General features: G+C 43.6%; 2 protein-coding genes across 3 annotated transcripts; both read left to right on the forward strand.

Moving 5' to 3' along the window:
• Window positions 1-6,452: 6,452 nt before the first annotated feature.
• nfam1 (NFAT activating protein with ITAM motif 1) lies at window positions 6,453-9,366 on the forward strand. The gene is made up of 6 exons (XM_083635303.1): window positions 6,453-6,648; window positions 6,867-7,145; window positions 7,625-7,758; window positions 8,711-8,857; window positions 8,972-9,055; window positions 9,219-9,366. The coding sequence occupies exons 1-6, from the start codon at window positions 6,555-6,557 to the stop codon at window positions 9,282-9,284; spliced, it is 804 nt and encodes a 267-aa protein (XP_083491429.1). The 5' UTR covers window positions 6,453-6,554; the 3' UTR covers window positions 9,285-9,366.
• A 130-nt stretch (window positions 9,367-9,496) lies between these two features.
• On the forward strand, window positions 9,497-18,839 carry f8a (coagulation factor VIII associated). Of its 2 annotated transcripts, none has more exons than XM_083635298.1 (12): window positions 9,497-9,587; window positions 10,015-10,061; window positions 12,035-12,107; window positions 12,617-12,776; window positions 13,019-13,087; window positions 13,228-13,348; window positions 13,484-13,576; window positions 17,036-17,100; window positions 17,825-17,906; window positions 18,036-18,082; window positions 18,539-18,594; window positions 18,703-18,839. In XM_083635298.1, exons 1-12 carry the CDS (start codon window positions 9,529-9,531, stop codon window positions 18,782-18,784), a joined length of 954 nt encoding a protein of 317 aa, XP_083491424.1. In that variant the 5' UTR covers window positions 9,497-9,528; the 3' UTR covers window positions 18,785-18,839. The 2 variants fall into 2 exon arrangements, with proteins under 2 accessions (XP_083491424.1, XP_083491425.1); XM_083635299.1 differs by lacking the exon at window positions 9,497-9,587 and adding an exon at window positions 9,625-9,682.
• Window positions 18,840-19,147: the final 308 nt, after the last annotated feature.

Genomic DNA, 19,147 nt, shown 5'->3' on the forward strand with positions numbered 1-19,147 from the left:
GCAGTAACAAGTGAATCGATTTAGAATTATTGGCACAGCTTCTTCACTGCCTTTAAACGGCACCAAATTGATCAAGATTTTCATAAGATCATTCACAAGTACAGTACTTGTATGAATATATCAATATATCTAGGATATCAATATGCCATCAATATATTATAGGATAGGAGCAATTTAACATCACTTGCAATGCCACTGCTATATTAGGTTAAGACAGGCGAAACAAAAACAGACAGAATCAGATAAAAAGATCAGATAAGATGGTAAAATATTATAGTCACATGTCTGTTGCAGTCAATTTTAAATGATGGTGATGATTCTAGTAACTCTAGGAGGCATTAGTAACGGGGTAGTGAATACCTGGAGTAGTCAGGCAGCAGAGCGCTGGGCTGGGAGTGCAGCAAGGTCTTGATCTCATTGAAGATGCGTTTCCCCCAGGCGTCCAAAACTCTGGTCACACTGCGCACCGACGCCACATTCACACTGTCAGCTGCAACCAAAACACACTGCAGCCTTTTATCTCAAGCAGGAAAAACGGTTCAGCAAATCAATAGTTCTGAAACTTTTTCAAGTCAAGGACCCCTAAACTGACACAAATTAGACCACAGACATCCCCATCTGTTAAGATTTTGTCCCGGGGTCCCCCATCTCATACGACCTTTTACTGTTAGATGTTTTATTACAGAAAGTGTATGAAACCCACGACCAAAATAGTCACAGTAGCCATTGTGTTACTTATGGATGGAGTTATAGTGAAAATAATGTATTCCCCTTTTTGCTGGGGGCCCCCTGGAACCCCCTCGAGGACCCGTGGGGGTGCCTGGACCCCACTTTGAGAACCCCTGCAGTATGTATATCCACACAGGCCAAAACATGTGTTATAATTAGGCTCCAAGCTGTTATATCACCCCCGCAGAATTTCCTCGCTGACGTCATGCGTCATTCAGCTCAGGGATAAAGGATTCCTTTAGCCCACACACACACATCAAACACGTTGTCACACAGGGACTGACAGTATCTAGTGATGTAGATCAAACGCAGGCGGCTGGGTTACCTCCCTCTCTGTAGTTCCAATACCCATAATCCACTTCGTTCTCCTCGCCAGCTGAATGTGCCACAGTTGCCATGGCAGCCACCGTCAGCGCCACCAACAGAGTGGGAGGAGTCATGACGAGAAGACGGACACACCCCCTTCAGCAAACGACAAGAAAAGACACACGACCCGGTGAGTTTCAACAACGTGTGTTTTTTTCTCTCTCTCGGTGTAACATAAGAAACCGAAAGGGAGAAGAAGAAAAAGAAAGAGTGAAGAAACACAGGCGTCATGTTTCCCTGTGCACAGGGCCAGTAAACCCATCGCCTCCTGAGACCTGGCAATTCATTTTTGTCCACTGTAGTGGACATGAGTCCAAGCAAGCTATCGTGATGAAACCTGTTGCAGTGCACAGAGGACATCCTGGGCTTTTCAGTGACATTATGAGATCACATTTGTTGGGTTGTAACCATGACGAAATGTAACCCTCTGAATATGACACTTTGGTCGATGTACACTGTGGTGCACAACAGGACTTGCTCCTTTACTTTATTACCTGATTTTAAGAGACACTCCAATGACTACACAGGAGAGAAATTGTTCAAATTGGTTGAGGGAGGCTCAGACAAAGGGTTTTCAGATGATGAGGATGAGGTGGGACAGGTTACAGTAGATGATGCTGAGAGTTCAGAGGAGGATGAGTGAGAGGGAAACAATCACAAATGTGGAGCCTTATGGGCCAGGAGAATCTGGACCTCAATGTTTTCATCTGCATTTTAACATGAACCGAGTCCTGACGTCCATTACAGTGGACGCTAGATTAAAAAAAATAATGCATAGCATATTTTTTTAATGTTTCACTGCAACACGATTTTCCGGGTCTCATGAACACAGGAGGATAGGATGTATCCGTTTCCCCCCGCCCAATATTTTATTTTAAATTTTTCTGAACAATGCACAGACAAGACAAACGAACATGCTCAGACACAGGGGGGGGAAAGAAAACATACATATATTATCGACATTCGATATTACAACGTAATTACAAGCCGCATAAGGTACTTATGTGCTTGTGAGAGATATTGTGCCTGGGATCCCACGCAAGGGGTCCATGAGAAACCAGCCAGGAGTCACCCGTCACCCCTAACCTCGTCGAGGTAGGCTAGAAACGGGTCCCAAATGGTTGAAAACCTTTTAAGTGAATTGGTCCTAAGTCTTTCCATCTGTATAACAGACGTCAACCACAGTTGGAAAGGAGGTGAAGAGGAGGACTTCCATTCCTTACATTTTTTTTGCAACAGTTGTCCCCTGTGTCAGAGATTGTTGCACAGCTATAGCGAAGTTCAGAGACGACTCCGAGCAGCCAAAGATGGCGAGTTCTGCCTCCGGCTGAAGGGTTATTTTGTAGGCCTTAGTGTACCAGTCAAGTAATTTGGCCCAGAATCCCGTTAGTGAAGGGCAGAACCAAAAGGCATGAGATAGTGTGCCCTCTGACACTTTACACCTGTCACACAGTGGTGAGACAGAAGGGAAGACTCTGTGTAATTTATGCTTGGAATAGTGAAGACGGTGAGTGACTTTAAATTGGATCAGGATGCATCAGGGTTGAAAACATCACACATCTTGAGGGTGAAATGCTCATGTGTCTTCAACCAAAGTCTTTTAAAATGTAAACCCATATAAGCCAATAAAAGGACATGGCTATGAAGATGGGGTCAGAGCAGGAGAGAGGCAAGTCTTGTGACCCATCTGATTTAGCAAATCCAATTACTTGATCTGAAGACTTGAGGAAAAAGTCTGTTTCTGTCCTGGGCCTGCTGGCCGTTATGAGAAGAGAATGACCACAATCCAAGTGGAAAAAAACAACTGTGAGGAAGTTTTTACAGCCCAGAGCTAATCCCATAACTCCGAGACCGAGTGGAGAAAGCGAGGGAGAGGGAGGCAGATCAGGGCCGGTGACCCCGGACACAGACGACGGCAGAAGAAGAAAGCGCCGGATCACATCCAGATGACAACATCTGGACGCTGCGACGCGTTGCATCATGATGCTGGACCATCATAAGCTGGTGACTCACTGTAGAAGCATCCTGCATGTTTTCACTTGGACGGCAGATCAGAGACGCAGTGACAAAGAGCAGCAGGATCGACGGCTACGGCTTGTCAAACACATGGCCGAGCTTATCGATACAGCCTGCTCATCAAGTCATGGAGCGGTTACTAGACAGGGAGGATGCTTACGCGTTTGGGCAGCTGGGCCCAGATTGGCTCATGCAGAAATGACAGTGTCTGTAGCTACATTGTTTGAGCAAAGTAAATGACAACTTTGGAAACTAACATTTCAACAAAAAAGTTACAACCTGGAAAATTGGAAGTTATTTTGGAAAAGGAGGCAGCACTCACAACTTGAAATGATGATGCTTCAGCTCCAGATCTGGCTCTCAGCAGCTTCTCCTGTATAGGTTGGATACGAAACGCGGCCGCTTCACTCCCTTCTCCGATCCGTCAGTACCCAGGTCTTTCCCCTCTACTTCTTCTCTCTCTCTCTGGCCCTCTCTCTCTCCACCCCTCTGCCTGCAGCTCTAATGCAATTAGGAGGAGACCATGGCAGGGCAGTGAGAAACTCTTCATTTGTTGAGGGTTCGAAAGCTGTGGAGCGCACTTCTTCACAAGCCACCACACCCCCGTCTCTCTCTCTATCTCTCTCTCTCGCCGACATCCAGCTGCTGGCAGATGTGTGGCACCTCCTCTCTCTCTTCTCTCAGAGTAATCTTCTGATTTACCTCTCTTCTTTTGTCTCTCCTTCTTGTCATGTCTCTCCTCCTCCTCCTCTCCTCCTCTTTATCCCTCTGAAACAGAGAGACAGATCTGTGTCAGTGGCTATAATTTCACTCTATACTGTAGGCTTAAAGTAATGCAGAGCGCTCTCCCCGTGGCCTGAGTTATAGCTCCTTTGATCTGTGTCTGGTTCCCATCGTCTGCCCTCTCAACTTTGCCCTTGTCAGGGCAACGCAGAGCGCCCCAGCACAGAAACACCGCCTCCGGTCTTTCTTCTGCCAGGTAAAAGAATGCAGGCATTTCAAGTTTGAAGCACTACGATGGAGAGTAGCTGAGGACTTCAGGACTAGCTCAGGAAGAAACCGGTAATATACTGCATCGAAGTATTGTCATTTCAGGGGACTTTAAAAATTTACTTCACTGACATTTCAAAGCAAATTTCAAACTTTATTTACCTAGTCAGTGACTGTGAGTTATCCTTTGATACAGAGTGCTCACTTGCATTGAAATATCCCATCTAGGGCTGCCCAGTTTATCGAATCGCAATTGAAATCACAATATGGTCAAGTGCAATTTCCAAATCACAGGTGACAAAGGTCAAATGTGTCACAACACGCCATTAAATGAAGCATTGTGGTGCTACAGAGATGCCTCAGCCTATGAATTATATTCTCCAGACGTAAGGGAACCACATCCTATTTTTATATATTTTTCAGTGAAAATGAAATACAAAAATGACCATTCCCACTAAATTGGTAAATGGTAAATGGTAAATGGCCTGCATTTATATAGCGCTTTTATCCAAAGCGCTTTACAATCAGTAGGTACATTCACCCATTCATACACCGATGGTGGCAGGCTACCACGCAGGGTGCTGGCACACCATCAGGAGCAATTTGGGGTTCAGTATCTTGCCCAAGGACATTTCGACATGCAGACTGGAGGAGCCGGGAATGGAACCACCGACCTCTTTCATCCAAGGCGATTAGTGACGACCCGCTCTACCTCCTGAGCTACAGCCATATCGCATATCGCAATATCTGGCAGTATAATTGCAATATGATTTTTGTTTTGCATATCGTGCAGCCCTAATCCCAACATGACATTTAAGGTACGATACACAAGTAGGATATTCAATACACATGTCGATTATTTTTTTAGGAAGAATTCAAAATACCATTCTAATGCCATGCTTCTTTTTCCAAAGTGCTAATCCATCAATGTTTTTGCTATAGGTAAAGGAGTGATATACAGTAGAGATATGGAAAGTGGGAGCCGCGATATAGAAATGGTATGAATTATTCTTTATTGACCGGCATCCAGATGTTATTCCAGTTCTCTCTCTCTCTTTCTCTCTCTGTCTGTTTTTGTACTGTGGCTGATGTGAGGTCAGAGTTGGCCACCAGTGTTGCCAGAGAAAAGATGGTGAAAGTTTCAGGAAAAGTGAAGACGGAGAAAGACAGACAGACAGACAGACAGACAGACAGACAGACAGACAGACAGACAGACCGACAGACAGACAGACAGACAGAATTACTGCGGTGAAGAAGTCACACTATAGCATCAACACCTGGTTCATATTATAACAGGCAATCTGTCACCTTCAACAAAATTCCATTCTCTCTCTCTCTCTCTCTCGTGCGTTAACTGAAACAGTGCTTCTTCTTCTTTTTGAGTGGACAAGACTTTCAGGTTTATTTACTCACTGAGGTTTTTAGAGATTTTGATGAAAAATGTTCCGTTAATAAATAATAAAGCATAATAAAACATGGCAACTACCGGTACTTAATTTTCTGGTGGGAGAAGGTAAACTCTCAGTCAATGTTAGCAGGAAAAACAGAGTGGAGGATAAACCAGGTCAGAATGCAATATCAGTAGTCTGTCTGGAATTCAGATTTTATAAAGCTATTGACAATTTAGAGACTTTTACTCAAGAATGATGCCATGGAAATGTAATTTGCAATGTAATTGACAGTGAATTGTTATTTAAAGATGTATTTAATATCTGAGATTCTATTTTTATAATTATTTCCCTATGATTTGTTCTTGTGTATTGCTTTTTTATTGTCAACAGCTTTTTAATATAATGTAAATAAAGTAGTCATTTGAAAAATCAATCAAATCTCTCTCTTTATCACACACACACACACACACACACACACACACACACACACACACACACACACGCACGCACGCACGCACGCACATACATACCAGACTTTATTTCTCCCCACCTGTCTCTCTTCTTCTCTCTTGCAGCCATATGAGGAAGTGCGGTGGTGGCTCAAACTCTGCGTCTCTCCAACACTGTCTCTCTGTGGAGGAAAGCCAACATTGCACCTCACAACTACAGGACTGACATCACATAACGTAACAAATGCCAAAAAAAAAAAAAAAAAAAAAAAAAGGGATGACTGTTGACACAATACACGAGAGGTGGTGTGCTCTTGACTCTTATTTAGTGTCACTTATTACTTACTAGATGTACTCTTCTGTCTTTTATCTTATATAAACCGTTGTCTCCATGAATGTCTCTACTGATTCAAAGTGCATGTTTTGTTTTGTTTACACAAAAAATAAACATCATTTTGAGGAAGTGGCTTTGTCAAAAACAGGAACCCCCAAGATTGCAACCAGAGGGCAAGACAAACTGAGACACATGACACAATCCCCTTCTCAGAAGACTGGGTGTCCCAGTCTGCTCCTGAAGACCGGAGCAGATTTGGCACAAACACTTTGATACAAGATGGAAACTCAAGGATCTTGTCGTCGCTCCTCCATGTCGTCTCGGGTATTCGTAGTTCTTATCATTTTTGTCTGCCGTGGAGTCGATGCTCAAGGTAAGCCATCCTCACAACTTATACATGACTACAGTATGGATGGATGCTAGTAGCCTATATGGAGACTAATATTTTGGTGGGTGGATGAAGTTTTATACAGATTTGTACAGCTTTCACAAAGTGTGTAAGCTATCTCTATGTTCTCTTCAGTGTCTGATTCAGGCTCTCTCTCTCTCTCTCTCTCTCTCTCTCTCTCTCTCTCTCGTGTCCCCTCGCAGAAATACGGCTGGGGAACAGGGTCTGGGTGGCCCTGGCAGGCGAAGATCTCCACATTGACTTTGTGTTGGTCAAGCCAGTCAACCAAAGTGGAGACACCTTGAAGTGTTTTACCCCCAAGAACGAAGAGATACACAGGAACAGCATTCCCAAAGTCTCTGACAGGGGTGCCAGTGAAGAAAAAGGGAGTGTGGAGCTGACAAACGTGAGGAGCCTTGATTCAGGAGAATATCACTGCGAGTATCAAACAGCCAGCGCTTACTGGGTTCTTCTGGTGAGAGGTGAGCAGGTGAATGTAAGAAGAGGCCGAAAGTAATATTTTAGGGCAGTGAAGAAGAAGTATATGTAGAAACAGATTTAGCCCTATTCTTCAGTTCTTCTCTGCTGGGGTTTTTGGAATTGAAAGTGATACCTGTCACGTAGAGTACAGGCACATGTGACATTAATAAGGTTTCGAAATCTCGGAAAGCCCGAACACACCGCTTCTTCACATCGTAGGGACTGTCAAAGGATATTTGTGGTTTTATAAGCCGCAAAGTGTCACGCAGACTATATTCAGTGATGCACAATTATCTTTCCTGTGTAGCCACTGGCTTACTAGCTTGACAGATAAGGAATATCTCAGCCAACTCCTGCCATCCACTCCTATTGCATTCCTGACACAGACTGAAACTGACGGGTGTGTGTGTGTGTGTGTGTGTGTGTGTGTGTGTGTGTGTGTGTGTGTGTGTGTGTGTGTGTGTGTGTGTGTGCTTTCCAGATGAGGGCTACTGGGAGCCGTCAATCATGTGGGGATACAGGGGAATCATCATCATAAGCCTTGTGGGCGTCTTCACTCTTGTGCTGCTCATTTTCAGCGTGCTGGGCTCGGTGTATGTCTTCACAGGACGTTGGGTAAGAAACCTGACAGAGGTTTGGAAACAGTCACAGACTTGCCATCATTGCGTTATGGGGACTCGAGTCTGAGAGCCGAGTCCCCGAGTCCTCAGTGTTCACGCCTGAGTTGACTCGAGTCAAAGTCCTCAGTACTCGAGTCAGAGTCAGAGTCACCAATTTGACTTCAAGCAATCCATGCTGAACAAATTTAAAAGAACATGTCAACAAAGACCTTTTCGGGGTGCGCCCCCCCCCAAACCGTCCTTTTGTATGTTTTATATGTGACCACTTTTCACACCAATTTATAATCCATGAAGCTCACAATACGTAGTGGAGCCATCTTAAGCTATCACAACATTCTCACCATCAGTCACCATTTCACTATCACATCCTCCTATCAGTGGTTGTATTGTAAGGTAGTCTTCATGGTCTAAAGATCTAGGCTAGAGCCCGACCGATATATCGGTCCACCGATATTATCGGTTATTGGCCGATAACCGATATATCGGCATATCGGCCGATATGTTGGCCGATATGCCGATATTTTTTTATTTTGTAGTTTTTTAAGTTATAGACAGCGTGTTGTGTATATTTGATCTTTTTTCTTAACTCAAGTTATATTTTATATTTGTTCTATTTGTGTTTTTGTATTTCTAGTTATTTATAATTATTAAATTCCCAGTTCAGTTTACTGTTTCATTGCATTGATGTCATTTTGGACAATAAAGTTGATCTCAAGTCATGTCAAGTCATATCTTTGTCAAGTGTTTGATATTTGAGGGTTCATTGCAAAAGAATTGTGTAATATAATGTGTATTGTATAATATAAGAATATCGGCCGATATATCGATATCGGAATTTTTTTACTCCCTAATATCGGTATCGGCCTCCAAAATCCAGTATCGGTCGGGCTCTAATCTAGGCTAGGCGTACTGCTACTGTACTACTAAACCAAATTCTCTATTTCCAGGACAATGTGACTTCAAACACTGACGGTGGCCACACAGGGAGGAGAGAGAGACAGCAGAACAGGGAACAAAGCAGGGAGGAGGAGGTGGAGGAGGTGGAGGAGGAGAACACGGACACCGTAACACCTCCTCCTGCTTCCTTCTATGCTGTAAGCACACCTTTCTAACATTTTGGACGATTCAAAAAAATACCTTCTTGTGCACACTGTTTCTTCCACCCCCTCTTCATCTCTCCATATATATATTCATATTTGTGCTCTCAGAGTCTAGAGCCTCGTCCCATGTCCATCTATGATGTGCTGGACCGTCCAGCAGTCAACACAGGGCCAGCAGGAAGGAGAGCTAGAGTAAGTCCAAGTCAAAGGAAGCACAAACAGCAGTCATTGTGAGCTTAAATATCCACTCACATAGCCTAATCTGTAAAAGAGAAATGCAATGCAATAATATAGTTATTTGGCCAACATGATGAAATGTTCAATTGCTGACCTGTCTCCCACTCTCCCTCCACAGGTGGAGCAGCAGACACCACACAGCCAAGATGAAGGAGTATTTGAGTCTGTCTATGAGAACTTTTGAATCATCAGACTGTAGTTGGAATTCTCTGTCCTCGCTTTCCTGTTTTATGTTATTAACAATTAAAAGGCAAACATTTCTGTAACCTGTCTCAGTTTCCTTCTTTGGGCAGTTCCTCCACTGATAAGCCCCGCCCCTTTACACGAACCAATGAAGTTGTTAGGTTTGGACTCGACAAGCCTATGGGAACGCTCCTGTCACTTTGACTTCCTGGTTTGGTTCTGGGTTTGTTTTCTCTGTTGTGATCATGGCTGCAGAGGGTGATTTTCTCATGAGATACCGTGCTGTCTCAAATAAACTGAAAAAGTAAGACCTTATTAAATTGCCTCTTCGATCATGTATGGTCAAATGGGAGGGGGCCAGAATATCAGGATTTGCTAGCAAGTTAACTAGCTTACCAGGTAATAATTCTAGCTAACGCTAGGTTAACGCGTTGGCTGTCCAAGCTAGCCTGCTAACACCAACGTCACCTGTCACTATCATGTCATTTTTGCCTGTAAATGTTCCGTTATCCCGCATTGTGTTGATATAACGCTATTTCTATTCATTAAACGGAGCTATTATAGAGTTGCGGGCGGCGTTATTGAACGGCTAATGTTATTTTCCTAGCTAAGTTAATGTTAGCTAGCTGACAACATTCACCATCACCTTCTTATAATCTTTAGCTTAATTTATAGCTGACATTGACTGCCATGAAAATGTAAAGTGACAGGCTTGCATTTCCTTTTCGCAGACGTTTCCTTCGGAAGCCCAATGTAGCTGAGGCGAGTGAGCAGTTTGGTAAGAGACCGTCTTTCTCCACAAGTTAACCTACTGTAGGGGGTAGTGGTTCCCATCATAGACCCCATTCCCATTCCCATTCCCAAACTGGGGTACGTGTACCCCTAGGGGTACGTGGAGGTACTACAGGGGGTACTTGAGAGAAATGGGGAAATGGACAAATAAATCGTGAAAATAAATGAAATGTTAAAATAATTCTGCTCGTGAGGCACTAATTGCAACTCTTTCACTCCGTTTCTTATTTTGTAATGTTATAACCTTCAAAAGGTGGGTTAGAATTTATTCATTGCATCATATGCTATATATGAGGGATCAGCCGGGCAGCGTTTTGGTAAACAAACCGCGTCACTGGGTGGCAACGGCAATGGAACCCTATGGAGCCTGAGCTTTTGGAGGCTTGAGTGTCTGACTCTAGCCGGCTGATGCTGTTTACATTCTAAAAACTGCGACAGTTCATACAACTTTAACACGACATGCATTGTTTTATACATCAAACTCTTGAGCTAATTCTGCTCTCTCAGAATGTCAAAATATAAGTGATGTCATGTATAGTTTTTGAGATTAACATTTGTTTGGCACAACTCATACTAGTTAACTGCCGCGGGGTTCCACATTTCTGGATGGCAAGTGATGTCACGCTGATTCGTCCTATAGTTTTCTCTGCAGGTTTCTAAGCAAACTGTTGTAGTCGGGTAAAGGAGGTACTTGGATTCTGAAATCGGGGAAAGGGGGGACTGAAGCCAAAAAAGAGAACCACTGCCTTATGGTGCCCTATGTTATCAAACCTCCAAAACAGGACATTGGGGGACGGGGTACAGTGGCGCAGTCGGTAGCGCTGTCGCCTCACAGTCAGAAGGTCCTGAGTTCGATTCTCGCCTGGGACACTGTGGGCGCTGTGGTTGTGTTCCCCCCCATATCTTCAGTGCCTACTGCCCAGGTGGGGTATCTCGTCGTAAGGGCCTTTCTCTCTGTGTGGAGTTTGCATGTTCTTCCCGTGCTCCCCCAGGGGGTTCCTCCGTATATAACCCCCCCACTAAAAACATGCAGAAGATCAGATCGTCATCATCATCCGACCAGTGACGACAACATCCGAAGTTGCTCCCCGGGCGCTGTACGAGAAAGCGACCACTGCTCCTGGCCTGCCCCCCGGAGGAAAGGACATGCCTGGATGGGTTAAATGCAGAGGACACTTTTCACCGGCCACCGTCAGCATGAGTGTGTTGTGGCCGCATGCATGTATTGTGGTGTTCGTGTGACAATAAAAGACGGGCTTGTCCGTTACGAGAGTTTGAAGGGGGGGGGGGGGTATACAAACTCAAAAACGAATACATGCCGAGTATCAAGTCACTCTGCCCACAAATCAATTTATTTTTTCTACACAGTTAATATCATCCCATTGTTGCTTTGTCCACACAGCCCTGCATCAGAATGTAAGCATTACAATGTTTCTTTGCGGACCAAAACGTCAGTGGAATGATTTTGTCTTCTCATGATCTCATCATGATTTTGGCTGCATTTTGTAGCACTGTAGGTCCTGGCAGCTCTCTGCTTCTCACAGCACACTTTTTTCATAATATGAGCCTCCATATTATGGAGGTTCATTCAACTTCATTCCACATGACAGAACATGCTAAATGTATATATGTACTGTAAGCAGCACTGAAAAACAAGTATAATATTATTATTATTATTATTATTTTAATTGTGGTAGAAACCGAGACAATTTGAAAGTGAATGTTGAAAACCGCTACATATTAGCATCCCGACAGAGATCTGGCATACTGAAATCGGGACTGGACATCTGGCCACCGTAAGTTAACCCGATGGATGGACATAATATAAACTGCCAATAATATAACGCTGCTGTCAGAGTTTTGTTTAGTTCACGACATGACGACAACAGCAGCAGTAACATCTTCACCTACCTGCTGTTGTCGTTCGGATCTCACCTGGTTCCCTTCTCTGTGCTGCAGGTCAGTTGGCCAAGGAGCTGAAGCAGCAGGACTGCCTGCAGTATGCTGCCTTCTGTAACCTCGCCATGGCACGGTAAGACAGTGCTGCAGCCTGGTTTATATTACACACTTCATATTTCATCTCCTTCTTTGCCAGATTGACCCTAAAACGTCTTAACACTGCTCACAAAATCATAAACCCACTCCTCTTGTAACCGGTGAATTTTCTGTTGTTTTGATGTGTAATTTGACAGAGAGAATTGTAAATGGGAAATACCCAAAGGCTGTTTTTTAATAGAAGAATTCAGGAGCAGTAACTTTTTAAATTGATCCCATAGTTAATAAAATTGAAAATGAAGTTAGAACCTTAAGGTCTGTCTACTACAGACCTACACTACTAATCAGATTTTGACAAAATGTCGACCTCACTACATTGTTTGTTTACTCATTTGTCCATGGAGGACTGGAGGAGCCGGGGATCGAACCACCTGCTGCAATTAGTGGACGACCCGCTTTACCCCCTGAGACACAGCCGCCCCACATGTTTACTGTTGCCTTTCCTGATGCATCTGTTGTTTGTCTGCCCTGTTGTTATACATCCAGGTGTGAGCAGACGCTCTTCAATGCTCCCGGAGAGGCCCTGGCTTTAACCGACGCCGCCCGCCTCTTCCTCTGCTCGGAGAAGGAGAACAGGGCGCTGCAAGCCCCCGGCTTCGACGAGCACCTTCAGGCTGCACTCAACTGCTACAGCTTTGCCATCAAGGTGTCATCTTCTCCCTAATCTCCTTTATTCAGATCACATTTTTACTGCTTGAAGCATCGGTTACAGAAAATATGGAAAGTCAATGTCGTTTTGTTGAATATGTCTGAACAAAATGTAAAAGATGATTGCAGATATTGCACATCTGAAGAATAGATTTGACTGTACATTCCAATGTTGCCCTTTTGCCTACATTCCTATAGAGAGAGACAGTAGAATAATGCTGTTTTGCAAATGGCTCGCAGGTGTACATTGAGATGAACCAGCCCGTGATGGCAGCCAGCCTGTCTTTAGAACTTGGCAACGCCCTCAAGGTAAAGCAGCGGCTCAAAAGATAAATTATCATGATTTGAGCTCTTGTTCCTCTGTGAGCGAATATGACATTTCCATTTGAACTTTTTGTCTGTCTGTCTACCCCTCCCTCCTCACTCCCTCCGTCCTTCACCTCATGCAGGAGATGAACAGACCGGGAGAGGCTATCGTTCACTACCAGAGGGCAGCAGAGCTGCAGACACAGAGTCCTATTGAAGCTCTGCTGTCTATGGGAGAAATGGCCACGTGTAAAATCCTCACCCGTGAGTTCAGTGTGTGCATTTACATCTGATGTTGTTTTTGTTGTTGTTTTTACCTGTGTTACTGTGCATAATATACGACATATTTCACTTGATTGCCTGCAACTGAAGGGCTTGCATGCCTGTGTTGTTTTGCAGGTGACTATGATGGTGCTTTGTCAGTGCTAACAGAGATGCAGCTTATATGCCAGGAGAGAGGACTGCAGCTGCCAGGCACCAGCACTCCTGTTGGTGAGGCTCTGATAAGCTACAGAAGAAGAAGCCCATCTCACTACTGTAATAAGGCGAGGGGTTCCGCGGTGCACAGCGCGGCGCACAATTGCTCAAAGTTGAGCATGCTAGAAATGAGCGGGAGTAGCGTGCGATATTTCTAGTGTTATTGATGCCTGACCAACACTTTTTTCACAATATCTAAAAAAATAATGCAGGTATTGTAGGTTTTGAGCAATAGATAACAGACTTCTCTTGGCAAGTCTGTTGAGAACTACGTATTTTTCTTCAAATCAAATCTAAATCTTACTCTGCTTTTTATTACTATGTATTATGGAGCTAAATGGGATAGCTTATGCGATCAAGTGAAATGCTTCCGCAGTGACTTGTGCTTGCTAAGAGTTTCTAGAGGCTGCATCCAATTTCTCAAGAATAAGTTTATCAAAAATAGAAATAGGGAGCTGTTAGGAATTTGAATGACAAGATTTAATGGGAAGTAATTGTACCTGTGCACTACAAAGAGTTTAACAAACAGAGTACATCTTCAAAAAGGTGATACGGGCAAGAACAATACCGCAACGCGTTTCAACCGTTGGGTTTTCGTCACGCTGTATGGAAGGGCGTCGGCCGCCAAACCTGTATATAATCGTGCGTTCCTTTATCGCAAAATAACTGGGATGTGGAGGCTAAATGACATCACATCCGTTTTGTTAGCGTTCCATTTGCAGAAAACTTGAGCTGGGAAGTTCACTGTTCATTGGTCAGATCCAGTTGCTAGCCAGGCTAGCCATTGTTAGCAATAACAATTGACAACATGGCATTTCGCGGCATTTTGCGCATACAAACACTGCAGCCTCATGTCCACACAGATAGAAGTTAGGCAGTGCTGTGTGTACCGCTGATTTAATGAGACACAAACAAAACAGAAGTGCTAAACAATATTACTACGATTACTACTACTGTTGTTGCGCGGTGCAGCCATCTTGGATTTTTGAGGTTGGGGCTGCTGAGGCTCCTACGAGTTTGGAATGGGAAATACCAGCTCTGATGACGTCACCGCCCAGCTCATGACCTTTGAAGTCGTAAGATTACCAGTCCCCAGTTATAAAGGAATGCACGATAAGGATACGTGGCACCAGGTAAGAGGGAGTGACGTGAAGGGGGCAGAGCCCTGACGTCAGAATCCAACACTACACTCTACTGGATGTAAAAGATAACACAGGTAATAGCCGTAGCAATAATAATAAAGTTGTGCCAACACAGACATCACAGTAAATAAATAGAAGCAGGAAATCAACATAGGCTGCACAGGACGCACAGTGTGCATATGTGTAGTGTCCATATAGAGATACCAGCAGTTAGGCTACAGAGAGTAGTAGAGTGGAGTATGCAACAATATATACAAACAGACCTTCCAGTGAGCAAGTTTTCAAAGCAATGTAGGCTATAGGCTACAAGCATAAAGCATGCACAGGACCAACAATGACAAAGAGGAATCAATAATAATAATCGTCATTGTTGTCAAAATAACAGAGACTGACTGAAAAAACAGGGGTGGGGATCTGGATAGGGTTCTCCTCCAGCGAGAAGCGCGCTAGATATACAGACTGGACACGGCCGCTCCTATTGGACTTAATGAGGAGCTAGACCTCTGGGTCTGTGGCCTATGAGTCGCTGTTTTCCTACTGTTTTTTCAGTCAGTCTCTGTTATTTTGACAACAATGACTATTATTATTATTGATTCCTCTTTGTCATTGTTGGTCCTGCGCATGCTTTATGCTTGTAGCCTATAGCCTACATTGCTTTGAAAACTTGCTCACTGGAAGGTCTGTTTGTATATATTGTTGCATACTCCACTCTACTACTCTCTGTAGCCTAACTGCTGGTATCTCTATATGGACACTACACATATGCACACTGTGCGTCCTGTGTAGCCTATGTTGATTTCCTGCTTCTATTTATTTACTGTGATGTCTGTGTTGGCACAACTTTATTATTATTGCTATGACTATTACCTGTGTTATCTTTTACATCCAGTAGAGTGTAGTGTTGGATTCTGACATCAGGGCTCTGCCCCCTTCACGTCACTCCCTCTTACCTGGTGCCACGTATCCTTATATACAGGTTTGGCTGCCGACGCCCTTCCATACAGCCTGAAGAAAACCCAACGGTTGAAACGCGTTGCGGTATTGTTCTTGCCCGTATCACCTTTTTGAAGATGTACTCTGTTTGTTAAACTCTTTGTAGTACACAGGTACAATTACTTCCCATTAAATCTTGTCATTCAAATTCCTAACAGCTCCCTTTTTTCATTTTTGATATTCTACTGTGCCTGCTGAGCTGTTTTGGTCCACACATTATGTGTTTTTCCTCAAAAATAAGTTTGTCATGAAAACATTTGCAATGTTTTGAAAAGGTCTACTTAAAATTCAGAACCATTCATGGAACTACCAGTAGCTAAAAAGACTCTGGGATCAGTGTCGAGAGGCAGCGTCTCGCTTCTTATCAAGGTCGCATTTGACTCGAGTCAGTGACTATGTTTACATGCACACAAGTTTCCACTATTATTCGGAAAATGACAATAGTCTGAAGTTGATAAGGGTCATGTAAATAGTCGGGTTTGTCCGTCCGACTTTGACTTTGGCATTTGACTCGAGTCAGTGACTACGTTTACATGCACACAATATTCCACTATTATTCAGAAAATGACAGTATTTTGAATTTGATAAGGGTCAACAGCATATTCCAGTTGCATTTTCCGAATTTGGCCTTTATGTGGGTTATTCCAGTATTATTTGGGTTTTAGGAGGATTCTTTGATCATGTATACAGCGCATTCGGAATATGCGTCTCAATCAGGGTTTTTACCACAGTTTGTGACACATGTTGCCTGTTTGCGGTCAACTGATGTGTGCTAGAAAGCGCTAGAAGAGGCGATATAATCATATAATTCATCTCTGGCATGCGAAAAGAAAAGCCCACGTTTCTGATCGGGAGGAGATGAGAAACATCGATTTAAAGAGAGAGATATTTGAAGAGAGAGTGGTGCCCACGGAAGTCCAAAATGCTTGCGAGGTAATAACGTACTAGCCTACTTTTTATGAAAGACTTGGATGCACAAATATCGCAACAACAAACTTTTCAGCAGCAAGCTCCTGAAATGGACCAAGTGATGCTGGTAAGAATAGAGTCAGGGCTGCTCTGTTTATTCTCAACAGAAAAACTCAGCTGTTTCTACCTGCATCTCTCTCTCTCCCCCTCCCTGACGTGTCACAGAGGGCGAGCTACGGCTGCATGTAAACGGGAATATTAGTGGATTATTCATTTAGTCGGAATATTGTCATTTTCCGAATATGGGCAAAAAACGGAATATTGTGTGCATGTAAACGTAGTCAATGACTCAACGATTGACAAACTGTTGATTAAGGAACTGTCTTTATTTCTCTCCTCTATCCTCCACGCTGACTTCAAATCCTCCTAGGTGCCTTTCTGGACATTGTGGCCAAGTGTGAGATCTCCAGAGTGCTATTGCTGATGTTGCTTGAGGTAAGAACAATACAATATGGAGCAGAGGTTTTCAGAGTGGGAGGCGGGCCTCCCCAGGGGGGCTCCAACCAGTTTCAGGGGAGGCTCAGTGAATGGAAGTGAAAAAAATATTACGTTAGTTATCAAAAGGAGATCACATAGAATAGCCTTAATATTTGTTTGACTCCCAGAGTCAGAAACAAATAAATGCCTTCAGACAGACCTTTTTATGCATTTGATGAAGTCTGATTAAGTCAAACGACAATATCAGACTATCTTGGCTAAATTATTGAGTGTATATGGGATCAAATAACATAATCACGATCCCATAGGCATCTAGGAATTGAGCTACATTACACTAAAGTGATGTGATTTTCTGAGCTTACCAGACTGTTCTATTATTTGCCTTTACCCACTTTGAGTCATTATATCCACATTACTGATGATTATTTATCAAACATGTCATTGTGTAAATGTTTTGTGGAAGCATCTTTGCATCTTGATCACAGTCTTGTTTTAATAAAAGTGCTTGTGACATCTCACATGCGGCTTTGACTTACAACTGAACATTTTAGCCCACTTCATAGAAAATGCAGAGATGTATATCGTATGGCCATTCCGCCTAAAAATACAGATAGTATTTTTGGTCCAAAAACGGACCAATGCACCTAAATTGCGTGCATGTTTTGGGTCCTGAAAACATCGAGTCATTTACACGAGCCGACCTTGCTGCATTCCTGTGCAGCCTCCGCCTCAGAAGCTGCTACCAGAACATGCCCAGACCCTGGAGAGGTACGCATGGGAGTCCTTCGACCCTCACAGCCAGGGTAACTCATATATTTATGATCTCTATACACATACAGTACATATTCATTTCACTGAGAAGACGCCATAAATCCCAGGAATATACTGTTACTTGAAGCCGTATGAGCGTGTTTTCTGCCCTCTCCCTTCAGTGACCTTCCTGCCTGAGAATGTTTTCCTGCTCCTCCAGTCCGTCGTGGTGAGTAACAGAATCTATATGCACTTGTACAGTACAGCTCACAGGATATCCTGATCTTGGCTACCTCACATAGGAAATATCGCCATCCCACATGTCCTCTGCATGAAAGCATTAAATTAGCCTGGTGTTTGTCTAGATACGTCTTTTTCCCCCCATTTGAGTTTGCTGCGTTTGGTCGATAAGACAGCGGCGTTCTCGGTCTCCATGTCCTCCAATGTGACAGGATCAATATTGAAAGACCTTGATTGATCGTAATCCCACATCTTAAGTGCCTTTAAAGGAAAAGATACTGGAGAGTAACTTGTTCTAGATGGGCTTGATCGGTGTTGGGGGAAAGATAAGCAGAGAGTCCTAAAGGAGAATAAAAGTGGACAGGACTAGGATTCAAGGTGATCTGTGTTTGCAGTTAGGGGTTTTATTGCAGTGTCTGTGTGTAACGGTAGATCTGTTTTGCAGATGGCATGCCAGGAGAAAGACACAGAGTCCCTCAAGTCTCTTCAGACTGAACTATGGTGAGCATTCAAAAGTTTAATTTCCTCCATGTGATGGGGATTTAGCAGCCTTTCCACTGCTTCTCATTCTCCATTTTTCCATATCAATCATGTGTTTTCCCCCCACAGGCCATTTCTCTCTGCTGAGCAGAATCATCTCCTCCACCTGGTGGTTCAGGAGCGCATCACCCCGTCTGGACAAGGCATCTAGTTGCAGTCCAGTTCTAGCTCACTTCCTCTGGGAACCAGGCTTTACATAATGGAACATTCCTGTTTCTGGTTAGGTCTGTTGTAAGGCCTGAAGAAGTGTTGTTTTCCCAACCACAATATTATAACTCCCACATAAGCAACAACTGCACTGCACACAATACAAGATTTTGCCCTTATTAAGATATGTCACACACACATTTTGAGATCACAGTGACAATCTAATGACAGTTTCTTAAGCTTTCCCACGTTTCCTGCAAAATGTTGTTGGGATGGTAACTTGGACTAAATTCAAGGAATCTCTATGAAAGCTTGTGTGCTTCTACTTAAGTGAAAGTTACATAACTGTACCAATCATAACTGTGTG

This window comes from Poromitra crassiceps, assembly GCF_964638095.1.
Source record: "Poromitra crassiceps genome assembly, chromosome: 4".
Lineage (NCBI taxonomy): Eukaryota > Metazoa > Chordata > Actinopteri > Beryciformes > Melamphaidae > Poromitra > Poromitra crassiceps.

Excerpts from the sequence above, each read along its gene's own strand:
- f8a (XM_083635298.1), top strand. The coding sequence starts at position 9,529 with ATGGCTGCAGAGGGTGATTTTCTCATGAGATACCGTGCTGTCTCAAAT. Across the intron at positions 12,108-12,616 it reads TGTAACCTCGCCATGGCACG|GTGTGAGCAGACGCTCTTCA; the intron begins GTAAGACAGTGC and ends TTATACATCCAG. Across the intron at positions 18,595-18,702 it reads TCTCTTCAGACTGAACTATG|GCCATTTCTCTCTGCTGAGC; the intron begins GTGAGCATTCAA and ends TTCCCCCCACAG.
- nfam1 (XM_083635303.1), top strand. The coding sequence starts at position 6,555 with ATGGAAACTCAAGGATCTTGTCGTCGCTCCTCCATGTCGTCTCGGGTA. Across the intron at positions 7,146-7,624 it reads CTGGGTTCTTCTGGTGAGAG|ATGAGGGCTACTGGGAGCCG; the intron begins GTGAGCAGGTGA and ends TGTGCTTTCCAG. Across the intron at positions 8,858-8,971 it reads CTCCTGCTTCCTTCTATGCT|AGTCTAGAGCCTCGTCCCAT; the intron begins GTAAGCACACCT and ends TTGTGCTCTCAG.